Source organism: Papio anubis, chromosome 1, assembly GCF_008728515.1.
Source record: "Papio anubis isolate 15944 chromosome 1, Panubis1.0, whole genome shotgun sequence".
Taxonomy (NCBI): Eukaryota; Metazoa; Chordata; class Mammalia; order Primates; family Cercopithecidae; genus Papio; species Papio anubis.
In genome coordinates this window covers 182,293,749-182,319,573 of record NC_044976.1, presented here as the reverse complement: position 1 = coordinate 182,319,573, position 25,825 = coordinate 182,293,749, and the positions used below count along the sequence as shown (strand labels likewise).

The window sequence follows — 25,825 nt, the reverse complement described above, 5'->3', positions numbered from 1 at the left end:
AGGGAAGGAGATGATGAAAACTGTTTGCTTTAGAGACTGGATAGGTTTGAGCTGGGTTGAAAGCTTATTAGTAGAAGTTTACCTGTGGTGTCTCTAAGTTGACCATGAGAGTCATTGGCAACGTTGAATAGATGGTATGAGTTAGGATTAGGTTTAGCCACTGTTAGATATAACTTTATCATAGTAGCTTAAAGAAGATAAAAGTTTATTTCTTCTTCCCATAATAGTCCAAATATACACAATACATTCTGATATGATAGCTCTGTGGTGGGAGGGGGACGCAGGTGTAGCATCTTGCTGCTCCAGAATAGTGTGTTGTCCCTGTTCACGTGGTCTTGGGTGTGACTGACCACTACCACCACCCAGTCCTCCTGCCAGTTAGTGGGGAGAGGAAAAAGAAGTGGGGGGATGGGAGAGATACCTGTTTTATTAAAAGACACAACTCAGAATTTTCACTTTTGAAACTGTGGGTAAAATACACATTAAATGTACTCATTTTAACTATGTACACTTTTGCTCATATCCCATTGGCCAAAATTTAGCATTCACATAGCCACAGCTAGATGCAGGAGAGCTTGGGAAACCTGAATGACCATTTACCCAGTTAAATGGTGGGAGAATCTATTACTAGAGAAAAGAGAAAGATGAGAATGAGTATTGAGGAACAAGTAGCATGTCTTCCATATAGTTGGAAATATTCCAGTTTTGAAGTGCAGAAAGGATACAGGGCCTTCTAGAGATAGAGAATTAACAATTGATCAGTAGTATGGTATAAGACATGAAAATGGGTGAGACAGTATATAGCAAGAACAATAACTAATATTTGAGTGCTTACTATATGTGTACACTGTCCTAAACTTTCAGATGTTTTAACACATGTTTTATTTTTATCATCCCCATCCTGAACAAGGAAACTGAAGCACAGAAAGATTGTCACACAACTGGTAAATGAGGGAGTCAGGATTTGGACCCAGGCTATTGGTTCCTAAGCTTATGTTATACTTCCTAAAGACAAGACCCCAGTGAACCTCAACATTTAATGCAATACAGAGCCAATAAAAAAATAACTATTGACAAAGAAGTAGAGAATTGTGTCTTAGAAGCTAGGAAGGGGTTTGAAACAGGACAGGGTAACGCTGCAGCAAGATCATGTGTATTGGAGGCTGAGGAGAGAGGCTGCTGGATTTGGGAGCCATCAAGTCGTTGATGTCTTAAAACTAATTTATCCTAGGAAGTACTGGGGAATGAAGTTGGGGTACATTCTATCCAGCAGAGAATGTAAGATCAGAAAATGAGTATGTAAGTTTCTCTTTGAAGAAGTTTGTTGATGAAGAGATGGGACTCAGATAAGAAAAAATTAATTGGTATTAATGAGCATTAACAATTTGACAAAGTCAAAATTTTTTTCTTTGCTTTTTGCCAAGACTTTCAGGCTTGATACATTGATACAAATTATCTTTAATTTTTTCTTCCTCTATGGATTTCTCTGTATTATGGAATTCCACAGGCGCTGTTATTCTAATCAGCTGGTTTCTGATCGATATGTCATGCCAGAATGTTTTATTCAGCCGGGACATCTCTGTTGTGTGAGGATTTCTGAGGATAAGTGGTGGTATCGGGTCATTATCCATCGAGTCCTTGGGAAACAGGAAGTTGAAGTATTCTACCCAGACTTTGGAAATATTGGAATTGTTCAGAAGTCCTCCCTGAGGTTCCTCAAGTGAGTTGAATTGAATTAGAACAATGGATGAATTAAATTTTGAATCGCAGTGTTGAAGCTCTGTGGGGTTGAGATCTCTCCTTTCTCTTGCCTTCCTCCCTCCAGTCCTTCCTTCCTTCCTTCCCTCCTTCTTTCTTCTTAGTGCATATTTGACAACTGGGTCATTTCGTTTCACAGAGGGATTGTAACTCCTGTGTTGTCTTTTACATGACACTGAATTTTGAATGTACGATGAGACTACGTTTTCGTCTCTTATTAAGAAAGTGATTTTTTGGGTCATGCTAAGAGATGCATTTAAATAGCAGGAAGATTTAACTTATATATTTGATTATCTGTTGCAGGTGCTGCTACACAAAGCTTCCAGCTCAGGCTATCCCTTGTTCTTTGGCTTGGGTGAGACCAGTAGAGGTATGTTTGCCTCTCTCCCATTTAATCAGCAAACACTTGAGTGCCTATTATGTGCCAAGAACAGTTTTACATGCTCAGGATATAAAGATAAAACATAGAACCAACCCTCAAAGAAGTCAGTGTATAGAGTATGGAAGACAGACATGTAGACAGAAATTGTTATGCCATATAAAATTTGCTATAGGAGAGGTTTCAAGAATGTATGATAGAGGTGCAAAAGGAAGATTGCTTGTTTCTGTCCAAGGTAATCAGGGAGGCATTTGAGTGGCACTTTGAAGGAAGATTAGGAAGATAACTAGATGAAAAAAGAAAGGCATTCCAAGCAAAGAGAGAGTAGCATGAAACATCTCAAATGGGAGAAATTTTAAGTAGTTCTGTTTGGCTACAGAATATAGGATGAGCTAATGTGGGTGCATGGTAGAAAATGTCAAAGAAATAGGAGCCTAATGTGAAGACCCATGTTCAGAAGTCTGAACATTGTCGTCCTTTAGAGGCTGGGGAGCAACTAAAGGATGTAAATAGGAAACTGCCACCGACAGATAACATGTTTTCAAGATAATTCTCTAGCAACATTTTGGTAGAGGTTTGAGGTGGAATGGAGCAGGAGTCATTTTCATGTATGTAGGTGCATTTTTGTAGTTATAATTATCTTATGTACCTAACTTTGCATTTTTCCTTCAGAACTCTTACTAGCGCATACCTGTACATTTATTATGCCGTATTTGTCTGCTTAATCTATCAGTTGCTCACATATAAATGGATTTTAAAAATATTTTTTATCTGAAAAATTCTGTAAAGAAAAAAGAAAAACTCACTTCTGTAATCCCAGCACTTTGGGAGGCCGAGGCAGGCGGATCTCCTGAGGTCAGGAGTTCAAGACCAGCCTAGCCAACATGGTGAAACCCCATCTCCACTAAAAATACAAAAAGCCGGGCATGGTGGTGGGTGCCTGTAACCTTAGCTACTCTGGAGGCTGAGACGGGATAATCGCTTGAACCCAGGAGGTGGAGGTTGCAGTGAGCCGAGATTGTGCCACTGCACACCATCCAGGGCAACAAAGAGCGAAACTCCGTCTCCCAAAAAAAAAGAAAGAAAAAGAAGAAAAATTACTGCAATTCCATCACTCAGACATACATAGTTTAGAAATTTGGTGTATGTTTCTTCCAGTTTATTTTATTGGATATTGAGAGCAAGGGGTTTTTTGTATGGTTTTCAGCATTATTTAAAATAGTAATAATATTTTGTATTCTGCTCTTTTGCTTAGCATTATAGCGTAAGTACTTTTATATGTTAAGTTCTCAATTTTATTGGATTCATAGTGTAATCTGTTAGGCAAATGTGCATCATAGCCTGTTTAACCATTATTGTTTGACATTCAGACTACTTTTAATTTTTGACTATTAGAAACAATGTATGCAAAATATGTTTTTTGATGGAAGCTTGTATTCAAGGTTGTTTTCTTAGTTGCATTTGATTCCCGAATAAGTTTCTTTTTACTATTTTGCCATCAGGAAGCACAGGATTAAATTTGTGACTCAGTTGTAGCCAGTGTTCATTACTTTCATATCAGTCAGATAGCTTCCATTTTTGGTTCTCTTCTTTTTTCTTTTTTCCTTTCTTTTTTTTTTTTTTTTTTTTTTTCTTTTTTTGGAGATGGAGTCTCCCTTCATTGCCTGGACTGGAGTGCAGTGGCGCGATCTTGGCTCACTGCAACCTCCGCCTCCCTGGTTCAAGCAATTCTCCTGCCTCAGCCTCCTGAGTAACTGAGATTATAGGCGTGCGCCACTATGCCTGGCTAATTGTTTTATTTTTGTAGAGATGGGGTTTCACCATGTTGTCCAGGCTGGTCTTTAACTCCTGGCCTCAAGTGATCCGCCCGCCCTCGGCCTCCCAAAGTGCTGGGATTGCAGGTGTGAGCCACCGCCTCCAGCCCTCCTTTCTTCCTTTCTAAACTCCTTCTGGCCTTAGGGCTTTTGCATATTCTAATCGCTGGAATAGTTTATTCACAGTAATCTCACAGTTGTCCTTCTCGTCATTCAAATTTAAGTCCAAAAGTTATTTCCTCATAAATGACTTCTTTGACCTGACAATTAAAAATGCACACTTCACTTCAGTTATTCATTGTCACCTTGTTTTATCTTCATACTGCTTTATGACTATCTGATATTGTCTTGTTTGTTTATGCATGACCGTGTGAGCCCCTGAAATTAGGGAAATTGTCTTGTCCACCACTGAATCTCCAGTGCCCAGAGCAATGGCTTTGTGCGTGGTAAATGCTCAATAACTAGGTTTTTAACTAAATGACTCTATCTCACTTTATTTCTGTGTCTTTTTTTCTGATTTAAAAAATAATTAATGCAGTTGGTAATAGCATAATAGCAACAGACTATTATGCCCATTAGCAAAATCGGAAGCAGGCAAAAAAGCAGAAGTTAAATGGCAATGGGACTTTTCAAGCTTCTTTTCTGAGAATCTGCAGTCTTGCTGTCTTAAAGAATTATAAGACATTGTTTGGAAATAGCAGAACAACTGGAAGTTAGGGTGGAAATACTTGAAAGTAGGGAACCACAGAATGGATGAGTTCCCAAATCATTATATATGATCTGCCCAAATCCTTGGGTGACTACTGAACTATCTTAAGTGCTGGGGAGAGCTCAGTAGCCTGGTGAAAAATCAACAGTTGGCATTTGAGGTGACTGAACAGAGATTTCTGTTGCTACAGACTGCAGACGAGACAGTTTAGAGTTTGAGTCCAGACAATTTTAACTGCCAGTTAAAACAAATCACTCTTGAGAAGAGCGTAACAGAATCCAGAAGCTCTAAAACATATTGATGTTTACTATTTAACTAAAAATCACTAGACATGGAAAAACAAAAAACAAAAACGGGAAAATGTGACATATACTCAAGGAAAAAAGTAGTTGGTAGAAACCAACATTGAGATGTCCCAGACATTGCAGTTAGCAGACAAAGACTTTAAAGCAGCTATTATGAGTATGTTCAAGGACCGAGAGATTTACTCATCATTAAGGAACAGAGAAGGAATTTCTACATTAAGAAACTATTTAAAATAAATGGAAATGCTGGAGTTGTAAAGTGAAATAAATGAAAAGTTTCTGCATAGGCTTAATAGCAGATTTGGAGACAATGGAGGAGTCTATGAACTTTAAAAACAGATCAAAAGAAATTATCCAATATGAAGAAGAGCATAAAAAATAATTAAAATGAAAATGGACAGAGACTTGGTCTCTGGTTCAATATCAGCTACCCCAACAGGGATGTAATTGGAGTCCCAGAAAAAGAGTTGAGAGAGAGAATAGGATGGAAAAAAGAAAGGCCAAAAATTTCCACAATGTGGTGAAAGAGTCAATATTCAGATCCAAGAATATCAACAAACTCCAAGCAGAATAAATACAAAGAAAACCATACCTAGACACATCATAATCAAACTTCTGGAATCTAAAGCGAAAGGAGAAAATCCTGAAAGCAACGAGAAGGGGGAAAATTCAGGAAACAATAATATGAATAATAACTAACTGCCCATTGAAAGGAACAACATTGAAATCTGAAAGAGAAAAAGAAGTCAAGGTGGAATTCTGTATCTAGTGAAAATATCTATCAAAATGAAGAAATGGAGACATTTTCAAAAAGTAAAAACTGAGCTCGTTACTAGCAATCTTGAACAGCAAGAAATACTGAAGGAAGTTCTTTTAATTCTGAAGTGAAGTGAAACCAAATGGTAATGCAGATCTACAGGGAAGAATGACGATTATGGAAAATGGTTAACATGTGGGCAAATATGAAAAACTTGTTTTTAATTTTATTCTCTGATTTTCTTTAAAAGACATAGAACTTTCAAACTAAATTGATAATACTGTATGTTGGAGTTTATAGCATATGTTGATGTAATATATATTTATCCCAAAAGTCTTAGTGCAGTTTAAGCTGTAATAACTACAGAAGTATAAAGGCTACAAATCATGAAATTATTCAAAAGTTTAATTTTTAACCTAATATATACTTGTTTGTATGTAATACTCATTTTGTAAATTTTGAGTAATTTTTAAATCTTTTTTGTTGCAACTTTTACCACCCCAACAAAAATTAAAATTAATATTTATAGTAGACTTTTCATTGTTTATTCCTTCTTGACTTTTTTGATGTCATTTAAATTTTGTTTTTGGCATAAATTGTTCATAATTTTTTTTATCCTTTTGATGTTGACATCTGTAGTGGTATGTCCTTTTACGTTCCAAATATGTATTTGTATCTTTTTTAAGGATCTAAAAAGACAGATATTTGCCATTTTGAATAGTTTTTTCAAAGAACCAAGTTTGGCTTTCTTGTTTCTATTATAAACATTTTTTTTCTATTTTGTTTATTTCTGTCTTATTTTTACTGTTTCCTTAATTCTACTTTCTTTGGGTTTATTTTGCTGTTCTTTCCCTAACTTCTTGATGTGCAAGCTTAGGTTATTTCTAGCCTCATAAGTTTTATGAGTGGATCTCATAAGATTTACTGTATAGTAGTTTTATTATTGTTCAGTTAAAAATATTTTCTAATTTATATTTTGCTTTCTTGTTTGATGCATGGATTATTTAGAAGTTTCTCAGTTTATAAACATTTTTCTAATTTGTCCTTTTGTAGTTGATTTCTAGTTTAAATACACTGTGGTCAGAGATCATCCTCTGGATAGTATCAGCCTTTTAAATAGGAGGCTGCTAGATGGTCCCGTATAGTGTCACTTTTGGTAAATGGTTGTGTCTTCTTTAAAAGTGTATATTCTGCAGTTGTTGAGTATAATATTTTATATATGTCCATAAGGTCAACTTTATTGTGTGAAACTCTTACTCGTTCTGATTTTTCTGTATTGCTTTTCTGTAATTATTGAAAGAAGTGTGGCTTTTGTCTATGATTATTCTTTTGTGTATTTCTTCCTATAGTTCAGTCAGTTTTTCTTTTGTATACAATTGAGGCTATATTATTAGGTACATATACAGTACCAAAATTGTTATATCTTCCTGGCAGACCGAATGTTTTATCATTATGAAGTTAACCTCTTTTATTTCTACTAATGCAAAAAAAAAAAAAAAAGTATTTTGTCTGCTGTTAATATAACTATCATTTTCTATTTAATATTATCTTGGTTTGTTTTTAAACTGTCATTCTACTTTCAACCCTTCTGTATCTTTATATTTAGATATGTCTTTTATGAACTATATAGTTGTATTTTTTTTAATCCAGGCTAATACCTTTTGTCTTTCACCCAGAATGTTTAGAGTCATTACATTTATTGTAATAATTGAAATATCTGGGTTTAACTCTTACACTTTATTTTGTGTATACTGTATAGTCTACTTATTCTTTTTCTCACCATGCATGCCTTATTTTGAAGAGATTTTTTAAATAATTCACTAAGAAATACACTATTATTTTAATAATTGATCTAGGAAATACAATATGTATAACAATGCAAGGATATTAGAGCACTTTAACTCCTTTACCCTCCTCTTCTGACCTTTTTGTTGTGTAATGTTACCATTTTTAACCCCTCAAGAAATTGCATAAAATAATGTCAATTTAGATTTAATTATATATTTCTCTGCCCTTCATTCTTCAGTCAAACCCTTGTCGGGACCTGTTTTCCTTCGTTTGATTAGGATTTTATTTAATGAGGGTCAGCTGATAGCAAAGTTGTATTTTTCCGAAAATATCATTTATTTTTCACTTATTATAGAAACATGTATTTACTAAGTATAGAATTCTAGGTTAGCAGTTAGTATCTTTAGCACATTGAAGATACCATTACTGGCTTCTGGTTTCCCTTATCGTTTTCTGAGAAGTCAGCTGTCAGTTTAATAGATTTTCTCCTTTGAAGGTAATGTCCTTTCTGTCTCTAGGTGTTTTAAAATTTTCTATTAGTTGCTCATGTTCTTCAGTATTAGTGTTATGTGTTTATGTGTGAATTTATTATTTGTGCTACTTTATGGTTCATCAGACTTCTTTTGTGTTTTGTTACTTTTTTTAATCTTGCAAATTCCCAACCATTATCTCTTCAATTACTGCCTATTTCCCGTATTTATATTTGTATTCTTCTTATTTCTGCTGCTTTTTTTCTGGGACTATAATTAAAAGTGTTAAAACTTCTTAGTTTTTCTTCCATTTCTCTTAACCTTTCTATCATATTTTACATCTGTCTGTCTTTCTATGCTGCATTCTGGGAAATTTTTTCCAAAATACCTCATCTTTTACCAATTTACTCTTTAATTATATCTGATCTGTTATTGAATTAACCTATGAAGTTTTTAATTTTGGTTATCATGTTTTTACCTTCTAAAACTTCTTAGTTCTGCTAGATCAATTTTTATAGATTGCTAATTTCTGCAGAAGCTTTCAAGCTGAACTGGTTTTTGTTTGGGTTTTTTTGGCTTTAAGCATAGTAAGTTTAGTTGTTTTATAATTTGTCTAGAAGTTAAAATATCTAAAATTGAGGATTTGTTATATTGTTTCTGTTCTTTTTTGAGTCATTGTTTCTTTGTGTGTTTTATTATCTTTGCCTATGTACTGCTCATTGTCTTTGAAAAATTAACCAGAAGAATGGTTGAATAATAAAGGCTGAGGTTGCCTACCTCCAGAAAGGATTTACATGTGCTTCTGCCAGATATTTAGAAATATTACCAGTCTGGGACCATGTTAATTTAAATTAACAACTTGAGGATGTGTAGACCACCCTGGTAATGTGAAAATTGAACTGCAAATCCATGTGAAGGATAATTTATTTTCTTCCTTCCTTACCCTGAGAATGTATCTCCTTAGGGACTCAGTTTAATGAAGGAAAGTTCTCCTGTAAACTCCCCACCATGGGTGCACCCCGGCTTTGATGTCTGTCTGACCTGTTAGACCGTCCGGTGGGTCACGCCTGTAATCCCAGAACTTTGGGAGGCCGAGGCAGGTAGATCACCTGAGGTCAGGAGCTCGAGACCAGCCTGGCCAACATGGTGAAACCCTGTCTCTACTAAAAATACAAAAATCGGCCGGGTGTGGTGGCATGCACCTGTAATCCCAGCTACTCAGGAGACTGAGGCAGGAGAATCGCTTGAACCCGAGAGGTAGAGGTCGCAGTGAGCCGAGATCACGCCTTTGCATTCCAGCCGGGGTGACAGAGCAAGACTCTGTCTCAAAACAAAAAGGAAAAAACCAAAGTTCAAATTACCTGGATTAGCAGGTTCCCTTAAGACAAAAGTAGTTCCCATTTTCCCTTCAGTTTTGGCCTGATAATTTGTTCAAGCTTGTCAGTTCTTTGATGCCTTTTGGATATATTTCATAATTCTTTTACCTAGAATTTTTAGTTGTTTTCTTTGGGAGGGTTGGTCTAATAATCTAACTCACAGTTTCTGAAAATGGAAGTTGCACATTACATAATTATTTAAATTTTTTCAGTAATTGCCTTTTTTATCATTTTTCCTTTATTCTGACTTTTCTCATCCCCAAATAATATATATCCTCCTATGTGTTATTCTAGTACTTTTATGGTTTTATTTCCACTTCAATCTCTAGTTCATCAGAATTCATTGTTGTATATGATTATTATAATTCATGTTTAGATCTATCACCTGAATCCAATATCTTGATCATATTTCAGGAACACTGGACATCGAAAGCTATTTTGCAGTTCCAGAAGTTGTGCGGTTTGAAGCCATTAGTAGGGGTAGTGGATGAATATGTAGATGGAATCCTTAACATTTTTTTGTGTGACACATCCTCAAACGAAGATATCTATTTCCATCATGTCTTGAGAACAGAGGGCCATGCTATTGTATGCCGAGAAAATATCTCTTCTAAGGTGGAGCAGTCTGGATGTATTTTGTAATATATTTTGTTTAATTTCACCACATCAAGGTATAAGATAATTTAATAAAGAAGTTTATTTGGTTTATTCTTTAACCAATTAGAGACATCTATGAGATTCCTGGCTTTTTAACGCAAAGCACTCTTAATTTTCAGATGACCACAGAAAAACTGCATTTGACTAATTGTCCTTTGAAATGGGAATACTTTTATTTTAAATAATTAATTTAAAAAGTAGTTATCTGGCCGGGCACAGTGGCTCATGCCTGTAATCCCAGCTACTCGGGAGGCTGAGGCAGAGAATCGCTTGAACCCGGGGGGTGGAGGTTGCAGTGAGCCAAGATGATGCCACTGTGCTCCAGCCTGGGCAACAGAGCAAGACTCTGTCTCAAATAATAATAATAATAATAATAAAATAAAAAGTAGTTATCTGAAGTTGTCCTAGAGAAGAATAACACTCCTATTTTGCAATTATTGATAGCAACTGTTTCACTGTTATGTTGATAATTTTTGTAACTAGCAAAAACTGTCAATAATGGAGACATTTTTAACTTAAAATTTGGAAGATAGGCTGGGCGTGGTGGCTCACACCTGTAATTCCAGTACTTTGGGAGGCCAAGATGGGTGGATCAGGAGGTCAGGAGATCGAGACCATCCTGGCTAACACAGTGAAACCCCGTCTCCACTAAAAATACAAAAAATTAGCCAGGCGTGGTGACACGCGCCTGTAGTCCCAGCTACTCAGGAAGCTGAGGCAGGAGGATCACTCAAACCTGGGAGGCAGAGGTTGCAGTGAGCCGAGATCACGCCACCGCACTCCACCCTGGGTGACAGAGTGAGACTCCGTCTCAAAAAGAAAAAATAATAAATAAAATAAAATTCGGAAGATAATATACTTCCATAGTATTTGAAAGTTACTAAGTGCTTTCTCACCCTTTTTCTGTTGGTCATGTAAATTAAACCATCCCTTTTCTTTTTTTAATCTTAGGGTTTCAGTGAGCTCAACCCTTTAGCTTTATACACGAAATCCAGTGGAGGGCCAGAGGACATTGTCTTGACAGAACTGGGTTATCCTTCCCAGCAGCACTATTTTAATGAAGACCGAAAGATAAGTCCACAGTCAAAAGAGAGTGAGTTACATATCCTGGTAAGAGATGTTTGCAAATACTATTATAATTCTTTTTATTACTGTAATCCTCATTTTTTTAGATGAAGAAACCAAGGCTTTACAAATTTTGGGGAGTTTGGAAATTTTGCACAGTGATCTTAACAATTTGTCTCTTTATTTGCTGGCTTAAACATTTGCTTCAGTCATGCTTCCTCCTGAACAATTGCTCTTATATACTAAATTCCACTGCTGCCTTTGTGCAGTTGTGACTTCACTACACTGACTCTGAATGCTGTTCTTCCCTCTGTAATACACAGGTTCTTCTGGTATTCTCGTTTCTTACTTTCTCTATAAACTTTCAGCAACTTCTCCCTTCACAGTAATAATAGTATTATAATATTATTATGTATTTTTTCCAGCTCACAGTAATAAGAACAACAGCATTATTTATTGAACTTGTACCACATGGCAGGCACTGTTAAAAGCATTCACATGTGTTAACTAATTTAATCTTTACAGCAACTTACCAGGTTTGTACTTTCGTATCTTCATTATACAGACAGCTTGTACATCTCTAATGCACAAACCCAAAACCTGAAATGCTCCAAAATCTCAAAATTTTTGAGTCCTGACATAATATCACAAGTGGAAAGTTCCACACCTAAACCTGTATGATAGGTTGCAGTCAAAATGTAGTCCAAACTGTTTCATGTACAAAATTATTTAAAATATTATGTAAAATTACCTTCAAGCTATGCATATAATGTATACATGAAACATAAATGAATTCCATATTAGACTTGGGTCTTATTCCCAGGATATCTCATGTATATGCAAATGTTTCAAAATCCAAAATTATCCAAAATCTGCAACACTTTTTGTCCCAAGCATTTTAGGTAAGGGATACTCAATGTGTAAAAGGCAAGTGAAGCATATGGTGAGGACTTAATGTTTCTTGAACAAATAAACCATGTCCTCCAAGTCTTATATTCCTCACGACAACAGATACTGGGCTAAGAATACAGGATGTGTTTAATTTGAGGGCCAAATATGTTTTGTTTTATTGATACAATGTCTTTTTATTTCCTTTGAATAAAATGTAAAAATATTATTTTGTTTAATGTGTTTTATATATCTGACTTTTAAAATTATAGAGATGATTTTTTGAGTAGACATTTACTAATTATTAGAAAAGATAAAGGCCATTTTGACTACTGGGAGATTACCTATTATGAAAATTATATACTGATGTTTCCTACTGCATGTTCAAAACAATATACAGTTTTTTAGATTTCTAGCTAATGTTAAAATTAATGAAGCTTATATGCCCATAACACTTTCCAAAGCCTGAATTTTTCTTAGTCATTATTACTGGATTAGGAGAATTCTGTTTCTTCATTCTTAAATAGTAAGTTGAATTCAACCTTTAATATTTTTAGAATATCCTATCACTCTGTTGGTGTCTTCAAATAATCATAGTTTTATTCTGGAGATGAAATAAGAACCATCTTTTCTGCAAAAGAGAAAGGGCTGAAAACTCTACTATTCCACCCTAGTCTGTACTTTGACATATTAAGCCTCCCATATGCTACACACACACCTACATCTCTACACCCAGTTCCTTGTGAATTCCTACTCATCTTTTAAGTGTTATCTTCTTCATTGCATCTTCTCAGATGTCCTCTTCTATCAGTCATATTTTGGTCATATCTTTGTGATGGCTGGACTTGGAAGACTGATTCTAGGTTTTTCCACAATATTTTTTAGTTCCTTTAGTAGAGCCAGAATCTGTGACATTCATCTTTGTATTCACAGAGCTGTCTTGTAGACATTTCATAATAAAGGCTCAATAAATGTTCACTGGCTTGAACTAGTATAGCAGGATGGGAAGACCTAGGATCGTGAATAAAGCTATAAAATAATGTAGCATTTGTGTGAACCGTAGCAAAAACTTCCCCCCAAAATGTATAGGCATGTAGATTTTGGAAACAGCGTTAATATTGAAAATAAAGGAATTCTCTTTCATATCTACTAGCAAGATATTAATGATGAAAAGTGTTTAAGTCATCTTAAATCTGAGTCAAAGGAGCCATTAAAGGATTCTGAATTTGATTCTTTGAAAACCTGTAATAAGAGCTTTGAAGAAGATCCAAAGTGGTCCAACCCAGAGCCAAATGATCTGAAGGAAGAAAATGAGGTAGGAGAAGGAAAGATAGTCTTTGAATATGTAATTAATATAATACACTGAATTCATAAGTGAAGAGGATGGGAATAAACTCTCTTTAAACCCCGCTGCTTTTAGTATTACAAATTCTTGGGCCAAGTGCGGTGGTTCACACCTGTAATCCCAGCACTTTGGGAGGCTGAGGTGGGCAGATCACTTGAGGTCAGGAGTTCAAGACCAGCATGGTCAACACGATGAAACCCTGTCTCTACAAAATGTACCAAAAAAAATTAGCCAGCCATGATGGCATGTGCCTGTAATCCCAGCTACTCAGGAGGCTGGGGTTTGAGAATGCTTGAACCCGGGAGGTGGAGGTGGCAGTGAGCTGAGATCGTGCCACTGCACTTCAGCCTGGGTGATAGAGAGAGACTCTGTCTCAAAAAAGTAAATATAAATAAATAAAATAAATAAATAAATAAATTCGTTCATAGTAACCAATACCAAAGTTGTAGCAATATAACCTTGATCATAAAAAAGGTATCTGGCTTTGATGTGTTAGTTAATATCCTGTGACTTGGGGTGGTCTTCAAGAATTATACAGTGGCTAGAAACTAGTATCAATAAATTATTTTGAAAAACTCATTGGGAAAAATATTTACAACTTTTTTGGAGGATGTATTTTTATTTTAATCAAATGTTTATGTATACAAAACTTAGGATCCCCCATGACTCCTTCCCCTGTATTTCCTATTTCCCAGAGCAACCACGTTTATCTCTTTTAGCTGTTTTTGGAGTTTACTTCTGTTTCTTTCATTAAATAACATCCTCATGTTGTTATTTCCTGATTTTTCAGTTTTAAGTATCTGTGGATTTGCCACTATGAAAGATGAGGGCTTAGTTCTCTTTCATTGCCTTACCACCACCACACACAAACATAACCTTTTTGTCCCTTCCCCCTACCATGTTATTGATATAGTATGTCAAACTTTCCATCAGATCACCATTCAATATTTATATTACTGTGACTATGTAAATGCTCTTCGCAGCTTGGCCAAGTATTATAGTACACTCTTACACCTTTTTCTTCCCTTGTATAACTTTTTTTCATGTTAATATTTCTTTCCTTTTATAATAAATTAACACATAGTAAAATGGACTCTCTTGGTTCTATCAACTTTAATAAATGCGTAGATTTGTGTAACCAACACTGCGATTGGGATGCAGAACAGCTTCATTATCTAAAATAACGCTTGTGCTACCGCTTTGTAATCACAGTCTCCCCACATCCCTAACCCCTAGCAACTGGTCTGGGGTCTGTTTTCTGTCACTCTAGTTTTACCTTTTCAGGACTGTCATGTAAGTAGAATCATATAGTATGTAACCTTTGGAGACTGGCTTCTTTCATTCAGTATAGTTCTGTACCTTTGAGATTCGTCCAAGCTCTTGCATGTATCAATAATATGTTCTTTTTGATTGCTGAATAGTATTTTATAGTATAAATATGCCACAGTTTGTATACCCGTTCACCTATTGAAGGACATTTGGGTTGTTTCCAGTTTGGGGTATTTATTCAAGAGCTGCTATAAATATTCATGTACAGGTTTTTGTGTGAACGTAACCTTCATTTATCTAGGGTAAATACCCAGGAGTAAGATTGCTGGGTCATGTGATAAGTGTATGTCAAACTTTTTTCCAGAGTGACTATACCATTTTGCATTTTCACCAGCAATATATGAGTTCCAGTTGCTCCGTTTTCTTGTCAGCACTTGACATTGTCAGTAATTTTGCTTTAGCCATTTCAATAGATGTGTAGTAGTATCACAGCATGATTTTAAATTTGAGTGATTAATGATGTTGAACATCTTTTCACGTGCTTAGTTGCCATCTATACACAATTCTTGGTGAAATTTCTGTTGAAATCTTTTTCCCATTTTTTGATTGGGTTGTTTTCTTACTCTTGAGTTTTGAGAGTTCTTTATGTATTTGGGATACTAGTTCTTTGTCAAATAATGTGATTTTCAAATATATTCTCCCACTTGTAGCTTGTCTTTTCATTCTCTTAATATTGTCTTTCATACAGAAGTTTTTAATTTTGAAAAAACCTAATGTATCAACTTGTTTTCTGTTATGGACAGTGTTTCCAGTGTCAAGACATCTTGAGTTAATTTTAGTATAAGGCATGAAATTTAGGTCAGGTTTCATTTTGTTACATGTGGATGTCCAATTGATCCAGCATCCTTTGTTGAGAAGGCTATCCTATCTCCATTGAATTGTCTTTGAAGCTTTGTCTATATTTCTGTAAGTCTATTTCTAGACTCTATGTTCTTCTCTAGTGACCTATATGTATGTCTCTTCATCACTACCACATTGTCTTGATTACTGTAACCTTATATAGTGCCTCTTAAAATCCGGTAGTATTGGCTGGGCGCAGTGGCTCATGCCTATAATCCTAGCACTTTGGGAGGCTGAGGTGGGGGGATTACCTGAGGTCAGGAGTTCAGGGCCAGCCTGGCCAACATGGTGAAACCCTGTCTCTACTAAAACATACAAAACCTAGCTGGGTGTGGTGGTGGGCACCTATAATCGCAGCTACTTGGGAGGCTGAGACAGGAGAATTACTTGAACCCGGAAGGCGGAGGGAGGTTGCAGTGAGCTGAGATCACACCATTGCACTCCAGCCTGGCTGACAAGAGCAAAACTCTGTCTCAAGAAAAAAAAAATCAGATAGTATGATTCCTCCTATTGTATACTTTTTCAAAATTGTTTTTAATATTTTGGTTCCTTTTACTGTCCTTATAAATTTTAGAATCAGTTTGTCTATACCTGAGATTTTGATTGGAGTTGTGTTATATATATAGATAATTTTGAGGAAAGTTGATACTTTAGTCCATGAACATGGTATATCTCCCCATGTATTTAGGTTTTCTTTTATTTCTTCAACAGTGTTATAATTTTCAGTGTACAGGATCTGTACATGTTCTGTTAATTTTATTCCTAAGTATTTCACTTATTTTGAGAGCTATTATAAATGTTTTCCCCAATTTTTGTATTTTAATTGCTAGTATATAGAAATTGGTATTTTTTTGAACTACCTAACCTCACTAATCAATTCTAGGGGGTGTTTTGTTGATTTCGTTTGTGATTTTCTATATCAGTAATGTTGTCTGCATTCATATATGCAAATGGATGTCTGTTTTCATGAGATATTGGTCTGTAGTTTTCTTGTATTGTCTTTGGTTTTTGTACTGGATAAGCCTGGCCTCATAAAATAAATCTGAATGTGTTGCCCTCTTTGCTGTTTTCTGGGAAAGATTATGTAGAATTGTATTTCCTTTTTATTTATTTTTGTTGTTTGTGTGGATCTTTATTTTCTTAGTTTTTTAATTAAGTAAAATTGCATATATGGTGTACATGTTTCAATATATGTGTACATTGTAGCATGTATAAGTCAAGCTATTTAGCATATGCATTACCTCACATATTTGTATTTTTTTGTGGTGAAAACACTTAAAATCTACTCTGCTGACAATTTTTAAGTATACATTATGTCACTATGTCACTATTAACTGTATAGTTAATAGTTAACATCACTATTACCAAGATGTATAGCAGATCTCTTGAACTTACTCCTCCTGTCTACTGAAATTTTGTGTCCTTTGACCAACATCTGCCCAATCCCTCCACCTCCTAGCCTCTGGTAACTGCAATGTCAGTCTGCTTTTTTAGATTCCACGTGTAAGTGAGATTGTGTTATTTGTCTTTCTGTGTCTGGCTTCTTTTATGTAACAGTGTCCTCCTGGTTCATCCATTTTGTCACATATTACAAGATTTCCTTCTTTTTAAAGGCTGAATAGTATTACATTGTGTATATGTAGCACGTTTTCTTTATTTGTTTATTGAGGTACATTTTGTACAGGGTGATAGTGTCCTAATAAAATGAGTTGGAAGTATTCGCTTATCTGTTTTCTGGAAACGATTATATAAAATCGAGTTCTTTTTCAGGGAGAGAAGTTGATTTTTAAAATGTTTGCTATTACCTTATAAAACCATCTGGGCCCGGAGACTTTTTCCCAGAAGAATTTAAATTATAAAATCAATTGCTTTAATAGATACAGGATTATTCAAATCAGCTGTTTTATCTTAGTCTTGGTATTTTGTGGTTTTTGAGGAAGTGACTCATTTATCAAATGAGGAATTGGTTCACTTCATCTAAGTTGTCAACTATATCTATAACATTGTTTATAGTATTCCCTTATCCTTTTGTTATCTGCAGGGTCTGCAGTGATAATCTCCTATTACATCCCTGATGTTGGCAATTTGTCTTCTCCCCTTTTTGTTAGTCTTGCTAGAGATTTATCCATTTTATTAAACTTCCCATTCCCAGAGAATAAGCTTTTGGTGTCACTGGTTTTATCTCTTGTCTTTCTGTTTTCAAGTTCATTGATTTCTTTCTTGTTTTATTTTCTTTGGGTTTATTTTTGCTTTCTTTTTCTATTTTTTTTTTAAGATGGAAATTTACTTTATTGATTTGAGACCTTTCTTTTCTAATATAAGCATTGATCTATGAGTCTCTACATATCACTTTAGCTGCATTTCACAAATTTGAACATATCATATTTTCATTTTCTTTCAGTTCAAATATTTTATAATTTATTTTGAGATATTATCTTTGATCCATGAATTATTTGGAAGTATGTTGTTTAATTTTCAGGTGTTCGGAAATTTTCATGTTAACTTTCTGTTATTTCTTTCCAGTATAATATGGTCTTAGAACATACTTAGTATGATTTCAGTTCTTTAAATTTGTTAAGGTTTGTTTTGTCAAAACAGGATGTGGTCTAGCTTGGTAAATGTCCATGTGTCTTTAAAAAAAATGTGTATTCTGTTGTTGGGTGGAGTTTCTATAAATGTGAGATCCAGTTGACTGGTTGTATTGTTCAGTTCTTCTGCTCCTTGCTGTCTACCAATTTTGTTGATTACTGAGAAGAACAGTGAAGTTTATAACTATAATCTTGGATTTTGTCTATTTCTCCTTTCATTCTATCAGTTTTTTTGTTGTGCGTTTTGAAGTTCTGTTGTTAGGTGTTATCCATTTAGGATTCTTATGTCTTGATGAATTGACCCTTTTATCATTATGAAATGTCTTTCTTTATTCACAATTACTTTTTTTTGCACTGAAGTCTGCATAATCTGATATCAACATAGCCATTCCAGTTTCCGTATGTGTGTGTGTGTGTGTGTGTGTGTGTGTGTTTGCCTGGTATATTTTTTTCCATCCTTCTAACCTACCTGTGTCATCACATTTGAAGTAAGTTTCTTGAGACAGCATATAGTTTGATTATTTATTTATTTATTTATTTTATTTTTTTTGAGACGGAGTTTTACTCTTGTTTCCCAGGCTGGAGTGCAATGGCATGATCTCGGCTCACCACAGCCTCTGCCTCTCGGGTTCAAACGATTCTCCTGCCTCAGCCTCCTGAGTAGCTGGGATTACAGGCATGCACCCCGTGCCCTGCTAATTTTGTATTTTTAGTAGAGATGGGATTTCTCCATGTTGGTCAGGCTGGTCTCGAACTCCCGACCTCAGATGATCTGCCCACCTTGGCCTCCCAAAGTGCTGGGATTACAGGCTTGAGCCACTGCACTTGGCCTAGTTTGATTATTTTTTAATCCACTCTGACAATCTGAATTTTAATTAGTATGGTTTGGACCATTTATGTTTAATGTGATTATATATATGTTTTTATTTTATATCTGCCGTTTTATTTGTCTGTTTGTTCCCCTGATTTTCATTCATCTGCTTCCTCTTGCTTTCTCTTCGGTTATTTGAACATTTTTTAGTATTCCATTTTATTTACTATGGTTATTTGTTTGTTTATTTATTTATTTATTTGAGATGGAGTCTTGCTCTGTTGCCCAGGCTGGAGTGCAGTGGCACAATCTTGGCTCACTGCAAGCTCCACCTCTCAGGTTCATGCCATTCTCCTGCCTCAGCCTCCTGAGTATCTGGGACTACAGGTGCCCATCACCACGCCCAGCTAATTTTTTTGTATTTTCAGTAGAGATGGGGTTTCACCATGTTAGCCAGGATGGTCTCAACCTCCTGACTTCATGATCTGCCCACCTTGGCTTCTCAAAGTACTATGTTTTTATTATATTTATTTGTACAGTGTTTTTAGTGGTTGCTCTAGGAATTACAGTTGTCATTCTTGACTTTTACAGTATACTTAGTCAGCATTTTACCACTTTGGAATGTCAATATCTTACTCTACTATTTAGGTCTTTTTACCCCTTCCTTTTTCCTTTATGCCATCCTTGTCTTATATGTTACACCTACATACAATTTATGATGTTATAGTTTTTGCTTTCCATCTTCAAGAATATTCTTCTAAGGATATTCTTTCAAAGTTCAACAGAATAGTCTATTATATATACCCAGATATTTATCATTTCTGTTGATCTCTCTTTTTCTGATATTCCAAGTTTCCTTCTGATATCTCCTTTCTGTCCAAAGAACTTCCTTTAACAATTATTTTAGAGTAGGTATGCTGACCATGAATTCTCTGTTTTCTTTGTTGAGAATATATTTATTACTTCATTCTTGAAGAATATTTTGGCTGTATATAGAAACCTGGGTTCCCATTTCTTCTCTTTTAGCACTTTAACAGTTTCATTCTTCTTATTGCCCTTCATGGTTTCCGATGCAAAATCCATAGTAATTGAAATTGTTCTTCCTTTATAAGTAATGTGTTATTTTTCTTTGGCTACATTTAAGACAGTTCTTTGTCTTTAGTTTTCAGCAACTTGAGTAGAACCTGTCTAGGCATGTATTTCTTTAGGTTTATCCTGTTTGGGTTTTGGTGAACTTCTTGAAGCTGTAGATTTATGTCTTTCACCAAATTTTGGATGTTTTCAGCCACACTTCTTCAAATTATTTTTCTGCATTATACTCTTTCTGTTTTCCTTATGAGACCCTGATGACACAGATGTTAAATCTTTTGGTATTGTTCCACCGTTCCTGAGGCTCTATTTTGGGTTTTTTGTTTGGTTGTTTTTTTGGTTTTTTCCCCCAATATTTTTTTCTCTTTTGTTTAGATTTGATGATTTCTATGGATCTGTCTTCAAGTTCATGCATTCTTTCATTTCTGTTCTGCTGTTGAAAAGAGGGCCAGGGATCTCAATATTCATTATAAAAACCTTCATTTATTTCCTTAATAATTTTTTATTATGATTGCTCCATCCTCAGTTTTACCCTCCAGAATGTTTCTGGTCTTCTGGCAGATAGAGGAGATGTAGTTGCCTGAGTCCTTGGAATAGGGGAGAGTATCTGGAGAGCTAAGTCCTACTTACACAGACATTCAGCCAGTGTGCTTTTTTCATTCCCATTTTACACCCTCAATTCCAAAAACCTTTTAGTACAAATTTCTGAGTTTTTAAGGTATATATTGTATAGATTTGGGTTGCTTCTCAATGTTTTCACTGCAAACTCAGGATTCCACTTTCTCAGGACTGCTTAATCAGTTGTCACTTGTCTACTTTCCTGTATCCAGAAAGTAGATGGTGTTTTCTCCTCTTCTGTTCTCTTTGACTCTAAAAATTATATCCTAAATCTCTTTACTATTTTGGTGGCATTTCAGAAGGGAAAGTAATAAATTGTGAATTCAAACTGTCATGTTTACTTGGAGTCAGGAAAAAACTATAAAACCTAAATTTTATATGCTCATATAGGAACTATAAATGATAGTTTTTCTTTGTCTTCTGTTACATTTTAGGATGAGATCCCCACGGGAATGCCATGCCTGGAGTCAGTGACCATAGGTGATGATATTTGGGATGAGAACTGGTTACCTCTACAGGCTAAGATGGGAAAAGGAGGTGATGCTGCCTCCCATCTATTTACTGCAAGTGTTGATGGAAAGAATCAGTATTCATCACGTAAAGAAATGCCACAGAAGGTTAGATCCTAGGAAAAATAGAAAGCAAATCAGGCTGGGCAATGCAGCTCAAGCCTGTAATCCTAGCAGTTGGGGAGGCCAAGGCAGGTGGATCACTTGAGCTCAGGAGTTCATGACCAGCCTGGGCAACATGGTGAGACCCTGTCTCTACTAAAAATAGCCAGGTGTGGAGGATCAGTGCTTGAGCCTGGGAGCTGGAGGTTGCAATGAGCCAAGATCATGTCGCTACATTCCACCAGCTTGGGTGACAGAATAACACCCTATCTCCAAAAAAATTATAAAAAAAAAAAAAAGGAAAAGAAAGCAAATCAGTACTGAGAAAAGGAAATTTAAATTTAATTGTCTAGGTCTCAAGAAATCTATATATTCTGGAATTCAAAAGTATTTATCAGACCATAATTCAAAGAATACATGATTTTAAAAAATGGCAATAGCATGTAGGGGGACAGAGGTTTCATCATGGGACAATAAACCATAGACCAATTTTTGCATATCTGCCCTTTTAATCATTGTGATTTTTATTTTATCATTGGCCCCTAGTCAAGGCCCTTAGGATCTATAAATAAATTAAAGAAACCATTTTCTCTAATTTTACTTTTGTTGCTTTAGCCTTGTAATATAACCTCTGGATTTCTGGAGTCAGCATATTTGCTAATATTAGGTCTAACTATGTATATATATAATTTATTTCCCACTGGCTATAATAGTAAGTATCTGAAATTATGTTGCTCCTTCCTGTTTGTGCTATTTAAATACTAGATGATCATGAAAAAGATATTAAAGAAAACACTACAAAAAGAGTTGTATTTATTTTTGAGATCCATGTGTTCAGAGTTCAAGATACTGGGTATGGACCAATAGAGCAAGGAGGAAAGTCACACTGATACAGAAAGTTAATAAATACCTTTTTGTTTAATATGTGTTGCTTTCATGCATTTATCTTGCCCAAGTTATCCTCTTTTTGGGTCATGGGCACTTTATCTCAGTTTACGTTGCCATTTTTTCATTATAGGACTGGTGTTTTTCTATCCCCAAAGATACATGGGATGATTCTTGGCAGCCTTCAGGCCTTGTAAATGGAACGAAAGTAGTTCATAAACCAGAAGTACTGAGTGCTCAGCAAAAAAATACTGGCACAAACAGGACTCAAAAGGTAAATGTCTAATGCAGGTTATTGGGACAGGTTTGCATAAGGAAGTCCTTTCATTTTTAGAAAGCAAAATTGTCTCAATTTACATAGTTTGATATTGCCTATCTCTTAACAGGTTGCTGTAGCTATTACTGTTGATAAATTTGACTTTTTGGGCTTTGTACTAGAGTTATGAGTGGATTTGCACCCCAAAATACTTGTGGTTAATGATCTCTCTCAGCAGTTGTAGAATACATATACATAAAATATAGGTTGATTTAAAAATGAAAACATAATTCCTTATTGCTTCAGAAGAGAATCCTGAGCCTAGAAATTTTAAAATGATTAAAACTCTCTTAGAGATAGAGAAAACTGGGATTTTCCTGTAACTTAGTCATAATTTTAAGCTCTGTGTCTGTTGCATAATATAGACTAGTTTCTTCTTTCACATTGCTTTGGCAGAAAGCAGTAATCCTGGCATAGAATATTTGTTTCAGGTTTCCTGAATATATTACGAGCATCCTGAAAACAGCAGGACAATTTGTGTGAACCATGAAATTTGGCTGCCAGACCTCTTTACTTTTTGTGTTACATTGAAAATAAAGAGCTTAAGTCTAGAAGACTTGTTGAAAAGCAAATCTAGGGAGGAAGAACCTTCTAAGTGACACATTTCCTTCAGACTATGGTTACATTGTATGACAATAATAAAGTCATTCTGTATTTCATAGAATGATCTCTTCCAGAAATGTAGCTTAATGCATGAATTTAGTTTTAGGATAAAGTAGGCTTTTATATTTTGTTTTTCAGGTTTTTTTAAAAATACAGCTTTATTGAAATATAATTGATATACCATTATAATTTGCTAAAGTGCACAATTCAATGTTTTTAGGATACACAGCTGTGCAGCTATCACTACAGTCTATTTTAGCATATTTTCATCACCCTCTCAAAAAAACCCACCCATGACCATTAGCAGTCATACTCCTTCCCCTTCCTCTCACAGCCTTAGGCAGCTACTTACTGATCTGCTTTCTGTCTCTACAGATTTGTCTGTTAAAAGGCACACAGTGTGTACTTTTCTGTGATTGTCTTTCACCTAGCATTAATAATGTCTTCAAAATTCATCCTTGTTGTAGCATGAACCAGTACTTCATTCTCTTCTATGGCTGAATAATAGTCCCTTCTGTGATATACCACATCTTGTTTATCCATTCATCAATTGGTGGGAATTTGGGCTGCTTTCACATTTTGGCTATTATGCTGCTAGGAATGTTCAAGTACAAAGTTTTGTGTGAACACGTTTTAGTTTTTCTTAGGTATATAACTAGGAGTGGAGTTTCTGGATCATACGGTATTTCTGCTTTTAACATTTTATGGAACTGGCCTACTGTTTTTCAAAGTGGCTGCAACATTTTATGTTCCCCCCAGCCGTGTATGAGGGTTCCAGTTCTCCATATCTTCACCAACACTTATTGCCTGTTCTTTTGATTATGGCCATGCTTGTGGATATGAAGGGTGTCTCATTATGGTTTTTATTTCCATATCCCTGATGGCTAATGATGTTGGGTGTCTTTTCATGTGCTTATTGGCAATTTATCTTCTCTGACAAGATATTCAGATCCTTTGCCCATTGTAAAAGTAGGTTGTCTTTTGTTATTTGGATATAAGAAAATACCATATTACAAGTCCCTTATCAGATACATTATTTTCAAATTTTCTACGCTTCTGTTTTTCTTTTTCACTTAATGGTGTCCGTTGCAGCAAAAAAGGTTTTTTTTGTTGTTGTTGTTTTCATTTTTTCTTTTTTAAGTAAAATCCAATAGATTTTTTTATTTGGTTGTTTGAGCTCTTGGTATCCCCTAATAAGCCATTGTCTGACCCAAAGTTACAAAGATTTACACCTGTGTTTTCACCTAAGCATTTTATAATTTTAACTCTTACATTTAGGTTTTGATCCATTTTGAGTTAATTTGTTATGGTGTGAGATAGGGTCCAACTTTATTCTTTTGCATGTGGACATTCAGCTGTATCAGGACTAGTTGTTGAAAGGATGATTCTTTCCCCATGAATTGTCTTGGCATGCTTATTGAAAATCAGCTGACATAAATGATTGGGTTTATTTCTGGACTCTCAATCCTATTCTCTATGTGTCTGTTCCTATACCAGTGTCACATTGTCTTGATTACTCTAGCTGTTTAATAAGTTTTGAAATCAGGAAATCTGAGTCTTCAAACTTTTTCTGTCATGTAGTTTTATACTATTACTTTATACCCCATGAAGAGAATTTACAATGTTAAAATCTTTACTGTATCATAATGAACTTCTTAAGGTGTATTTCTTAAGAAAGTTTTCTTGGCCGGGCGCGGTGGCTCAAGCCTGTAATCCCAGCACTTTGGGAGGCTGAGACGGGCGGATCACGAGGTCAAGAGATCGAGACCATCCTGGCTAACACAGTGAAACCCCGTCTCTACTAAAAAAAAAATACAAAAAACTAGCCCGGCGAGGTGGCGGGCGCCTGTAGTCCCAGCTACTCGGGAGGCTAAGGCAGGAGAATGGCGTAAACCCGGGAGGCGGAGCTTACAGTGAGCTGAGATCGCGCCACTGCACTCCAGCCTGGGGTCCGCGACAGAGCGAGACTCCGTCTCAAAAAAAAAGTTTTCTTTTTCTACCCCTTTTTCTATTCCTATTCTAAAGCAACCTGTACTTACTATGCAGGTTGAATATGCCTTATTCAAAAGGCTTGGGACTGGAAGTATGCTTAGGATATAGTCCTCTCCTGCTGTCTGTATCTTCGACCTCTTTCTACTGGAGTGTTCTCATAAGCATTTAAACATATTAATGTACCTTCCATCTAAACAAAATTTAAGCATTATAAATTGTTTAAAACCCACAGTCCTCTCTAGTTACCACACTTGTTTTTCATCCCCTATGTAGACAAACATGTTTTGCCTTTGAAAATTATAAAAGTACTACATATGCAGGATTTTAAAATTCAAGTAGTTCTGAAAGTTATGGAAATAAGATATCCTTGCCTCTTCTAATCCAACTCCGTCATAAGCAGTTTCTTGTGTATCTTTCCGAGAAACTAAACACATACATGAGAACATAATACACATACCATTCAGCACCTTTCCATATGAGTACTTACAAACCTACCTCATTGCTTTAAACTCCGGCAGAGTATGGATATGCCATGCTGATTTAAATAGTTCTGATGAATATCTTGTTTTTAAGATTTCGTGTGACTGTCAACAATACTACAGTGATTATCCTTCAAGTCACCATCTGTTCCCATGTTGCTAAATTAGGTGGGCATGTTTTAACCTTACAGTACCTGATTGCTCAGCAATATTTGAAAGTAACCTTGCATTCCTCCTTGAAACATAATCTTCCTTTGGCTTTTGTGATGCCATGATCTTTTTTCCCCACCTCCCAACGTACTTTCTAGGCTTGCTCCCTGTGATGTCTCCCAGAGTTCTGCCCTATGCCATTT

General features: G+C 35.5%; 1 protein-coding gene across 10 annotated transcripts in view; it reads left to right on the top strand.

Annotated features, from left to right (window-relative positions):
- TDRD5 (tudor domain containing 5) overlaps positions 1 to 25,825 on the top strand; it is a 94,887-nt gene that overhangs the window by 47,766 nt on the left and 21,296 nt on the right. For 6 of the 10 annotated variants that reach the window (XM_021930057.2, XM_031658116.1, XM_031658124.1 and 3 more), the window contains 7 exons: positions 1,508 to 1,720; positions 2,062 to 2,128; positions 9,771 to 9,971; positions 10,965 to 11,123; positions 13,120 to 13,281; positions 21,021 to 21,203; positions 22,216 to 22,356. In XM_021930057.2, coding sequence (XP_021785749.2) covers positions 1,508 to 1,720; positions 2,062 to 2,128; positions 9,771 to 9,971; positions 10,965 to 11,123; positions 13,120 to 13,281; positions 21,021 to 21,203; positions 22,216 to 22,356 — 1,126 coding nt within the window. The remainder of the gene's footprint in view (positions 1 to 1,507; positions 1,721 to 2,061; positions 2,129 to 9,770; positions 9,972 to 10,964; positions 11,124 to 13,119; positions 13,282 to 21,020; positions 21,204 to 22,215; positions 22,357 to 25,825) is intronic. The other 4 variants (XM_021930079.2, XM_031658127.1, XM_031658121.1 and 1 more) reach the window with 2 other exon arrangements.